The sequence below is a fragment of the Piliocolobus tephrosceles genome, chromosome 21 (genome assembly GCF_002776525.5).
Source record: "Piliocolobus tephrosceles isolate RC106 chromosome 21, ASM277652v3, whole genome shotgun sequence".
In the NCBI taxonomy this organism is placed as follows: domain Eukaryota; kingdom Metazoa; phylum Chordata; class Mammalia; order Primates; family Cercopithecidae; genus Piliocolobus; species Piliocolobus tephrosceles.
In genome coordinates, this window is record NC_045454.1 from 44,102,330 (window position 1) to 44,113,877 (window position 11,548).

The window sequence follows — 11,548 nt, forward strand, 5'->3', positions numbered from 1 at the left end:
CGGAAGGAAGGAAGGAAGGAAGGAAGGAAGGAAGGAAGGAAGGAAGGAAGGAAGGAAGGAAGGAAATGCAGACACTGAAAATTTGGTTAATGTCTGATATAATTGTATTTTATGTAAATAATTGGTAACTAAGGGAACTTTCATAAAACCAAAATATCTGCAAGCAGTGCAATTCCAGTGAGTCATTAAATCAATGGTGTAAAGAATGATGTAAAATAATGTAACATTTTATTTTCTTGGCTCATTCTTTTTAGCGTGAAAACAATGAACAAATTTTAAAACATAAGTTTCCATTTTAAAGATATCATTCGAATTCAGCACTAGAGTTCATTTATGAACCAAAATTTACACTTACAAACAAATATACCTAACGGTTTGCAATGCTCCACTGGTTTCAATACAAATAAAATCTCCCAGTGGTCACAGCAAAGTACAGAATTGAAGTCATTCAAGTTCTGTGCTTTTATATTTAAATCATCTTTTATTATTTCTTTCTAATCTAAATCCAGGAAGATGTAGACGTATTATACTATCATGAGGTTTAGAGACACTCAAGCCATTCCAAACCATTATGTCTCTCCAAATGAAAGTACATAGTTGAATGATGGTTGCCAGAGGCCAGAAAGGGTAGTGAGGAGGAAGAGGGAGAAGGGATGTTTAATGGGTCCAAAATACAGTTAGAGGCCGGGCACAGTGGTTCACACCTGTGATCCCAGCACTTCAGGAGGCCGGAGAGGGAGGATCACTTGAGGCCGGGAGTTTGAGACCAGCCTGGGAAACATAGTGAGATCTCCCATCTCTATTAAGAGTTTTAAAATTAGCCAGGCTTGGGGGCACATTCCTGTGGTCTCAGTAACTCAGGAGGCTGAGGCAGGAGGATGGCTTGAGCCCAGGAATTTAAAGCTGGAATAAGCTATGATCTCCCCACTGCACTCCAGCCTGGGCAACAGAGTGAGACCCTGTCTCTAAAGAAAGAAAAAAGTTAGATAGAAGAAATAATACCTGTTGTTCCATAGCACAATAGGGCACCCATGGTTAACGATAACTTATTGAAGGCCGGGCGTGGTGGCTCACGCCTGTAATCCCAGCACTCTGGGAGGCTGAAGCAAGTGGATCCCTTGAGGTCAAGAGTTTGAGACCAGCCTGGCCAACATGGTGAAGCCCCGTCTCTACTAAAAATGCAAAAATTATCTGGGCATAGTGGCTGGCACCTGTAATCCCAGCTACTCAGGAGGCTGAGGCAGGGGAATCGCTTGAACCCGGGAGGCGGAGGTTGCAGTGAGTTGAAATTGAACCACTGTACTCCAGCCTAGGCAACAGAACGAGATTCCATCTAAGAGAAAAAAAAAAAAAGCTTATTGTATATTTTGAAATAATTAAACAAGTGTAATTGAAAAGTTCCTAATACAAGGAAATGTTTGGGGTAATGGATGTCCCAGTTACCCTGATTTAATCATGACACATTGCATGTTTGTATCAAAATATTGCATATGTCCCATAAATATGTACACCTATTATGATTCCACAATAACTAAAAATAAATTTTAAAAAAAGAAAGTGAATAATTGAATCCACTTTTGTCTGGACTGCCCCCGTACATGGGAAGTTCTCTGAATTAATTTCCATGGAGAACACAAAGTTCACGAAGAATAAATGATTATAAATGCGCTAAGTCGAAGTTTACAAATACATTACAAAACCTCAAAATAAATAAGTACATAAATTATGAAAATAAACTGTAACTAGAGAAATCCAAGTAAATTCTGTACTGCAAGGAATCAGTCATATTCTATCAGCATCAATGTCCTGATCTTTTTTCTAACGTGAGTTTCCTTTTATTTCTATTTTTTTCTTTCTTTTTTTTTTTTGAGATGGAGTCTGGCTCCTTGCCCAGGCTGGAGTGCAGTGGCGCGATCTCGGCTCACTGCAAGCTCCGCCTCCCAGGTTCACGCCATTCTCCTGCCTCAGCCTCCCGAGTAGCTGGGACTACAGGTGCCTGTCACCACGCCCGGCTAATATTTTGTATTTTTAGTAGAGTCGGGGTTTCACCATGTTAGCCGGGATGGTCTCCATCTCCTGACCTCGTGATCCACCCGCCTCGGCCTTCCAAAGTGCTGGGATTACAGGCGTGAGCCACCGCACAGCCTCTATTAATTTCTTTATACCCCTCCTTGCAGGGCTAACTCACTCATGCAATGTGTTGATCTTGATACTGGACTGTGGTCATGTAAGATCTTGTTAGAGGAAGCTGGGTGCAGGGGACATGAGAGCTCTGTGCTATTTTTGCAACTTCTTGTAAGTCTTAAACTATTTCAAAATGTAAAAGTTATCAAAACAAACAACCACAAAAAAAAAAAAAAAAAAAAAAAAAACTCAGCTGTAACCACAGCAATTTTTTGGAAACAATTTTTTTTTTTTTTTTTTGAGATGGAGTCTTGCTCAGTCAGCTAGGCTGGAGTGCAGTGGCATGATCTCGGCTCACTGTAACCTCCACCTCCCGGGTTCAAGTCATTCTCCTGCCTCAGCCTCCCAAGTAGCTGGATTACAGGCGCCCGCCACCAGGCCCGGCTGATTTTTGCATTTTTAGTAGAGACGGGGTTTCACCATGTTAGGCAGACTGGTGTCAAACTCCTGACCTCAGGTGATCCGCCCTTCTCAGCCTCCCAAAGTGCTGGAATTACAGGCGTGAGCTACCATGCCAGGCCAAAAGATTTTTTTTTTTCAGGGTATTTTATTACTAACATTCTTTAGAATTGTGGGCATACGTGAATGATAAAAGCAGACTGCCTTCTGGTGATTTTTATTCTTGCTTTTCAATTCTCTGCAGACAATGTTGTGAGGCAACCTGCTTTCCCCACCCGCCCAGGGACTGGTCTGGGTCAAGAAGACACAAAGTACCCATACAGCAGAGTGAGCAAACAGGCATTCATGGAAAAATTATGCTTTGAAAATGCTTGATTAGGCCGGGCATGGTGGCTCACGCCTGTAATCCCAGCACTTTGGGAGGCCGAGGCAGGTGGATCGCCTGAGGTCAGGAGTTCAAGACCAGCCTGGCCAACATGGCGAAATCCCGTCTCTACTGAAAATACAAAAAATTAGCCAGGCATGGTGGCACGCACCTGTAATCCCAGCTACTCGGGAGGCTGAGGTAGAATCGCTTGAACCTGGGAGGTGGAGTTTGCAGTGAGCCAGGATCACACTACAGCACTCCAGCCTGGGAGACAGAGCGAGGCTCTGTCTCCAAAAAAAATATATTGCTTAGGCCGGGCACGGTGGCTCAAGCCTGTAATCCCAGCACTTTGGGAGGCCGAGACGGGCGGATCACGAGGTCAGGAGATCGAGACCATCCTGGCTAACACAGTGAAACCCCATCTCTACTAAAAAATACAAAAAACTAGCTGAGCGATGTGGTGGGCGCCTGTAGTCCCAGCTACTCGGGAGGCTGAGGCAGGAGAATGGCATAAACCCAGGAGGCGGAGCTTGCAGTGAGCTGAGATCTGGCCACTGCACTCCAGCCTGGGCGACAGAGTGAGACTCTGTCTCAAAAAAATAAAATAAAATAAAATAAAATAAAATATATATATATATATATATATAGCTTAATTGCCGAGTGTGGTGGCTCACCCCTGTAATCCTAGCACTTTGGGAGGCCAACATGGGAGGATTGCTTGAACCCAGGAGTTCAAGACCAGCCTGGGCAACGTGGCAAGACCCCATCTCTCCAAAAAAAAAATGCAAAAGTCAGCCAGGTGTGGTGATGCCCGTCTGTGGTCCCAGCCACTCAGCAGACTGAGGTGGAAGGATCACTTGAGCCCAGGAGTCTGAGGCTGCAGTGAACCATGATCATGCCACGGCACTCCAGCCTGGGTGACAAAGCAAGATCATGTCTCAAAACTAAACAAATAACAATACATAAAAATTCTTAATTACAGGGTGAGATAAGGGCCTTGAAAGAAAAGATAAAGGCTTCCTGAAATCACAATTTTACTTTTTCTTACATCTGCCTTTTTTTTTTTTTTTTTTTTTAAGGAAGGCATGATCCCCCTTTCCCAGGCGGGAGTGCAATGGCACGGTCTTGACTCACTGCAACCTCCACCTCCCAGGTTCAAGCCGTTCTCCTGCCCTCAGCCTCCCAAGTAGCTGGGATTACAGGCATGCACCACCACGCCTGGCTAGTTTTAGGTTTTTTGTTTGTTTGCTTGTTTGTTTGATTTGTATTTTTAACAGAGATGGGATTTCACCATATTGGACAGGCTGGTCTTGAACCCCTGACCTCAGGTGATCTGCCCACGTCAGTCTCCCAAAGCGCTGGGATTACAGGCATGAGCCACTGCGCCCGGCCACATCTGCCTTTTTTATTGTAGTAATATATACATAATGTAAAACTGACCGTTTTAATCATTTCTCAGCATCCGTACAGTTCAGTGGCGTTAAGCACACTCACATTGTGCAACCATCACCACCAACGCCTCGTCTTGCAAAACCAAAACAGCATACCCATTAAACCCTAATTCCCCATTCTTCACTTCCCTTTATTTATTTGTTTTTTAAATTCCAGGGTACATGTGCAGGACATGCAGGTTTGTGACATAAGCAAACGTGTGTCATGGGGATTTGCTGCACCTGTCAACCCATCGCCTAGGTATTAAGCCAGGCATGCATTGCCTATTTTTCCTGATATTCTCCCCTCCCCTGCCCTCCTCCAACAGGTCCCAGTTTGTGTGTGTGTGTGTGTGTGTGTGTGTGTGTGTGTGAGATATTCCCCTCCCTGTGTTCATGTGTTCTCATTGTTCAGTGCCCATTTATCAGTGAGAACATGAAGCATTTGGTTTTCTGTTCCTGGTTTAGTTTGCTGAGAATGATGGCTTCCAGCTCTATCCACATCCCTACAAAGAACATGATCTTATTCTTTCTATTTTTTTTTTTTTTTTTTTTTTGAGATGGAGTTTCCCTCTTGTCCCCCAGGCTGGAGTGCAGTGGTGCAATCTCGGCTCACTGCAACCTCCACCTCCCCAGTTCAAGTGATTCTCCAGCCTCAGTCTCCTGAGTATCTGGGATTACAGGCACCCACTACCACATCTGGCTAATTTTTGTATTTTTAGTAGAGACAGGGTTTCAACATGTGGGCCAGGCTGGCTTCAAACTCCTGACCTCAGGTGATCCACCCACCTCAGCCTCCCAAAATGCTGGGATTACAAGTGTGAGCCACTGTGACTGACTGATCTCATTCCTTTTTATGGCTGCATAGTATTCCATGGTGTGTATGTACCACATTTTCTTTATCCAATCTATCATTGATGGGCATTTGGGTTGATTCCATGTCTTTGCTATTGTGAATTGTATACCAACCCTTCTCTTTACACTACTGTTATTAGCTGCCTACATGACTAAGAGTCCAACATTGTTCTAATCACATTCCACATAATAGCCTCCCCTGATCCTCACCCAAACCTATGAGGCAGGTACTATTAACATCCTGTTTCACAGATGAGGTAACTGAGGCACAGAAAGGTCAAGGTTTCTGCCCAAGGTCACACAGCAAGGCAATGATGGAATCAGATTTGAACTGGGGCCAGCTGCCTCAGAGCCTGTGTTCTTCCTGCCCGGGTTTTCCCAGCCTAGATCGGGGTCAGGAGGAAGGCCGTGAGGGGTCATTTCTCTGAAGATAGACATTTGCTATGGCTTTAAGAGGAGCAGCAGAGGAAGGGCATTTTAGACAGAGGGAACAGCACAGGCAAAAGTCCTGAGGTGTTTGGCAAATTGGAGGGACAAAGAGGAGCTCGGTTAGGGCTGAGTGATATGGGGACAGCAGTGGGAGACAGGACAGGAAATGACAGAGGGAACTGCATTGTGCAGGGCTTGCTGGCCACAGCAGGGATTGTGGTCTTTAGCCAAGGGCCCTCAGGGAGCCACTGACAGTTCTAGGCAAAGGAAGAGTGGCTCTTATTTCCTCTCTCCAGTTGTGCAGCTTCTGGCATTACCGGGAAGCAGTCAAAACTCCTTTGGATGTAAAAACAGAAGCAAGTGGCAGAACTGAACACAAGGTGAGGGGTCCAGGCATCCTAGTTCTGGCCACCCCAGCTGTGTGGCCTTGGACAAATTGCTTTACCTCTCTGTGCCCCAGGTTCCTCACCTATGCAACAGAGATTAATACAAGTTAAGTGGTTAGACTGGGTGCAGTGCCTGTAATCCCAGCACTTTGGGAGGCCAAGGTGGGCAGATCACTTGAGGTCAGAAGTTCGAGATCTATCGGGGGAACCAGCCCCCAATATTTCAACATAGGTTCTTTTCTATTTTCCCTAAGCATCGGCTGGTATGAGAAATAAAGAGAAAGAGTACAAAAGAGAGAAATTTTACAGCTGGGTCTCCAGGGGTGACATCACATGTCAGCAGGTTCTGTGATGCTCCCGAGCTGCAAACCCAGCAAGTTTTTATTAGCAATTTTCAAAGGGGAGGGAGTGTACGAATAGGGTGTGGGTCACAGAGACCACATGCTTCAAAGGCAATAAAATATCCCAAGCAAATGGGGGCAGAGTGAGATCATAAGTCCAGGGCAAAATTAGAATTGTTGATGAGGTTTCATGTCCCACTGTGCATGTACTGTCAATGATAAACATCTTAACAGGAAACAGGATTTGAGAGCAGACAACCCGTCTGACTAGAAATTCGCCAGGCTGGAATTTCCCGATCCTAGCAAGCCTGGGGGCACTGTAGGAGACCAGGGTTTATTTAATCCCTTATCTACCACTGCATAAGACAGACACTCCCAGAGCAGCCATTTTAGAGACCTCCCCCTGGGAATGCATTCTTTTCCCAGGGCTGTTCCTTGCTGAGAAAAAGAATTCAGCGATATTTCTCCTATTCGCTTTTGCAAGAAGAGAAATATGACTCTGTTCTGCCCGGCCCCGCAGGCAGTCAGACCTTATGGTTATCTCTCTTGTTCCCTGAAAATCACTGTTATCCTGTTCTTTTAGGATGCCCAGATTTCATATTGTTTAAACACACATGTTTTACAGACAATCTGTACAGATAATGCAATCAGCACAGGGTCCTGAGGTGACATACATCTTCAGCTTACAAAGATGACGGGATTCAGAGATTAAAGTAAAGACAGGCATAGGAAGTTATAAGAGTATTGTTTGGGGAAGTGATAAATGTCCATGAAATCTTCACAATTTATGTTCAGAGATTGCAATAAAGACAAACATAAGAAATTATAAAAGTATTAATTTGGGGAACTAATAAATGTCCATGAAATCTTCACAATGTATATTCTTCTGCCATGGCTTCAGCCAGTCCCTCCATTCAGGGTCCCTGACTTCCCTCAACAGAGACCAGCCTGGCCAACATGGTGAAATCCCATCTCTACTAAAAGTATAAAACTTAGTTGGGTGTGGTGGCACATGCCTGTAATCACAGCTACTCAGGAGGCTGAGGCAGGAGAATCACTTGAACCCCGGAGGCAGAGGTTGTAGTCAGCCAAGATTGTGCCACTGAACTCCAGCCTGAGCAACAGAGCAAGAGTCCATCCTCCCAAAAAAAGAAAAAAAATAAGGGTCTGACAGTAGGAGCTACACAATGTCACATATTATTTAGGTTGGTATAAAAATAACTGTGGTTTTGCAGTTACTTTTAATGGCAAAAACCACAATTACTTTTGCACCAACTTAATATCATCTTCGTTTTCACAATAAATATGGACTCACATAACTGAAAAGCTCACTGTTTCAGGTGAGGCTTGATCCAGGCACCCACTAGACCTCACCAAGGCTCTTGTGCCTTTCCTCTGCCATCACTGGCTGCCCAGGCTTTATGTTCAGGCTCCACATGGCAGCTAAAGCCCCAATCCTTCCCCAGTAGTCCACAAAGCAGTCACTGCCATTTCTCCCATTCTCCTACCCACACCCTTTAGGGCCAGCTCGGCGGTCTCTTTCAGTTGCTCCCAAGAAAGAAAAAGGGAAATGTACTTTCCCAGAATCCCCAACAAGTGTCCTTGCCTCTCATTGGCTCTGGTTGTGTTACACACTCACTCCTGAGCCAATCACTGTAACCAAAAGATGAGGTGTTGCCTGGAAGCTGGGGTTTGCAGCCAATCACAGTTGAGGCTGGGGACAACATGTTCAGGAAAAGTAATGCAGGAGCCAGACACTGTGGCTCACGCCTGTAATCCCAGCACTTTGGGAGACCGAGGCAAGGGGATCAACTGAGTCATGGAGCTCACACACGTGGCAGGACAGGAAGGTGACTGGCATACAGTAGGTGCTCAATAAGTGCATGTCTATGACAAGTGTCGGTATTTACCCAGATGTGTGTGTTTACAGGCAGGCCCGGGGAGGTGTGCACCTGTGTGTCCTCACATCTGGGTCTCCACCCACAGGTGTGGTGTGAGCAGAGCAAGTCACCACCCCAGACCTGACCTGGCCTGGCTCCCATCTCTTCCCCTGCTCGACCCAGGCCCAGGGACCCCAGCCACAGCCCACCTGGCTCAGGGATGCATCCTCCATCCATCTCTGAGGCTAAAAGTCAGCAGGGGCCAGGCATGGTGGCTCATGCCTGTAATCCCCTTCCTTTGGGAGGCCGAGATAGGCAGATCATCTGAGGTCAGGAGTTCAAGACCAGCCTGGCCAACATGGCGAAACTCTGTCTCTACTAAAAATACAAAAAAAAAAAAAAAATTAGCCGGGGGTGGTGGCATACACCTGTAATCCCAGCTACTCGGGAGGTTGAAGCAGGAGAATTGCTTGAACCCGGGAGGCGGAGGTTGCAGTGAGCCGAGATCACGCCACTGCACTCCAGCCTGGGCAACAAGAGTGAAACTCCGTCTCAAAAAAAAAAAAAAAAAAAAGGAAAATGGAAGTTACTAAGTTATTTGAGATGAAGCTCAAATATCACCCATCTGTCATGATTCCCAAATGCACACCACTCTGGCCCCTCATGGGATCTCAAAGGTATGCAACCAAAGCCAAGCTCCCGATGGTCCACACAGACATGTAACCACCCCTCCCTCTGTTTTCACTGGCTCAGTTCCAGACGGATCAGTTCTTTCATTGACTCAGGCCAGAAGCGCTGGAGGCGCCCTCAGCTCCTTTTTCTACACCCCACATGCAGTCGAGGATTTGCTGAAGACAGAACACAGGGGTACAAAGGTGGGTAGCCAGACGTCCAGGCAGAGGTGGCTGCACTGGACCAGGCCAGCATTGCACCCTCCGCGGTCCGTCCTCCCTGCAGCAGCCACCAGAGGGCGCCTGTGAGCCCCTGAGTTAGGTCCCATTCCTCCTCTGCCTAGGACCCTCCATGGCTCCCACCTCCCTCAGGGGAAAAACCCAAATCTTCTCTGAGGCCCACAAGACTCTGCCCAACCTGCCCTACCCTCCCCTCCTCCCTCTCTTCCCCTCACTCAGTCTGCTCCAGCCACAGGGGCCTCTTCACTCTTCCTCCACGAGGCCAGGCACAGTCCAGCCTCAGGGCCTTTGCACGGGCTGGTTCCTCTACCTAGAATGCCCTCCCCCATATGTACAACTGATTCGCCCCCTCACCTCCTTCAGGTCTCTCCTCAAATGTTGCCTCCACAGAGACACCTCTCCCAACCCCCAGACTATACAACCATGCCCCATCCGCATTCACTCTCCTCACTCTGCTTTGCATTATTTGTTTTGTTTTTGTTTTTGTTTTTTTTGAGATGGAGTTTCGCTACTTATCAATTATCTCACTGTATGAGATACAATTTCCTTAATTCTATTTTGTTTTTAGAGACAGGGTCTCCTCTGTCACCCAGGCTGATCTAATCTCGGCTCACTGCAACCTCTGCCTCCCAGGTTCAAGCTATTCTCCTGTGTCAGCCTCCCGAATAGCTGGGATTACAGGCATCTGCCACCATGCCTGGCTAATTTTTGTATTTTTAGTAGAGATGGGGTTTCGCCATTTGGCCAGGCTGGTCTCGAAGTCCCGACCTCAGGTGATCCACCCACCTCAGCCTCCCATAGTGCCGGGATTACAGGCGTGAGCCACTGTGCCCGGACCTGCTTTGCATTATTTCAGGCCACATGTCACTACCTCCCATCTTATTATTGATTTATTTGTGTAGCATCTGTCTGCCATTATTTTTTATTTTTTTATTTTTTGTAGAGACAAGGTCTCCCTCTGTTGCCCAGGCTGGTCTCAAACTCCTGGCTTCAAGCAATCCTCCTGCCTCGGCCTCCCAAAGTGCTGGGATTACAGGCGTGAGCCACCGTGCCTGGCCCTGTCTCTGGCACTGTAAACACCAGCCCCCTCAGAGCAGGACAGCTCCTGCTGTGTCCCGAGTGCCCAGAACAGACCCAGCTGCCTGGGCTCAGATCCCCAGCTACACCCCTGCCCTCTCAGGGCCTCCCTTTTCCCATCTGTAAAGTGGAGGTAATCATAGCAGCTACTTGGTAGGGACAGTTGAGAGGAGTCATGGAGTTCACACACGTGGCAGGCTAAGAAGGTGACTGGTACACAGTAGGTGCTCAATAAGTGCATGTCTATGACAAGTGTTGGTATTTACCCAGATGTGTGTGTTTACAGGCAGGCCCGGGGAGGTGTGCACCTGTGTGTCCTCACATCTGGGTCTCCACCTGCAGGTGTGGTGTGAGCAGAGCAAGTCACCCCCCTAGACCTGACCCGGCCTAGCTCCCATCTCTTTCCCTGCTCGACCCAGGCCCAGGGACCCCAGCCACAGCCCACGTGGCTCAGGGATGCATCCTCCATCCATCTCTGAGGCTAAAAGTCAGCAGGGGCCAGGCATGGTGGCTCATGCGTGTAATCCCAGCACTTTGGGAGGCTGAGGCAGGCAGATCATCTGAGGTCAGGAGTTCGAGACCAGCCTGGCCAACATGGCGAAACTCTGTCTCTACTAAAACTACAAAAAAAAATTAGCCGGGGGTGGTGGCATACACCTGTGATCCCAGCTACTTGGGAGACTGAGGCAGGAGAATCGCTTGAACCTGGGAGGTGGAGGTTGCAGTGAGCCAAGATCCCACCACTGCACTCCAGCCTGGGCAACAGAGCGATACTCAGTCTCAAAAAAAAGAAAAAATAAAAAGTCAGCAGGGACAGGTCACTAGAGTCCCATTTGGGGAAGGGGGGGCTACTGCTCTCATGAGACCCACGTGGACCCCAGCCCCTCCATCCTAGTCCCCTCATGGGAGGTCAGGACCCATCTCCCACCCACCCATCCCCATCCCCAAGCGTCCACCTCTGAGATGCCCAATGACCCACAGGAGCCACCAGGAATGGAAGGGCTGGGAGTATAGGAGAAGCAGCCTTAGGCGAGGAGAAAGGGACAGTAAAGGTCATGGGGAGCATGGCGTCCAATGATGCCCACTCACTGGAAGTGATCAAGCCACCGACACTGGGCAGACCTCTACCAGTTGCAAAGGGGAAATCAGGATAGGGGCTCGGCTCCTCTCCTCTCTGCTCCTCTCCTCTCCCCTCCCCTCCTCTCCTCTCCTCTCCCCTCCTCTCCTCTCCCCTCCTCTCCTCTCCTCTCCCCTCCTCTCCTCTCCCCTCCCCTCCCCTCCCCTCCCCT

General features: G+C 47.8%; 1 protein-coding gene across 3 annotated transcripts in view; it reads right to left on the reverse strand.

The window, feature by feature from the left end:
• LOC111530288 (nuclear factor interleukin-3-regulated protein) overlaps nt 1-11,548 on the reverse strand; it is a 49,737-nt gene that overhangs the window by 25,344 nt on the left and 12,845 nt on the right. The window contains exon 1 of one of the 3 annotated variants that reach the window (XM_026455566.2): nt 2,189-2,205. The exons of 1 other annotated variant lie outside the window; for it this stretch is intronic. Coding sequence is in view for 1 of the 2 variants with exons in the window: in XM_026455564.2 (XP_026311349.1) it covers nt 1,003-1,014 (12 nt within the window). In the remaining variant the exon portion in view is untranslated. Of the gene's footprint in view, nt 1-1,002; nt 1,154-2,188; nt 2,206-11,548 lie in introns of those variants that run through there. One more of the 3 variants, XM_026455564.2, reaches the window with a different exon arrangement.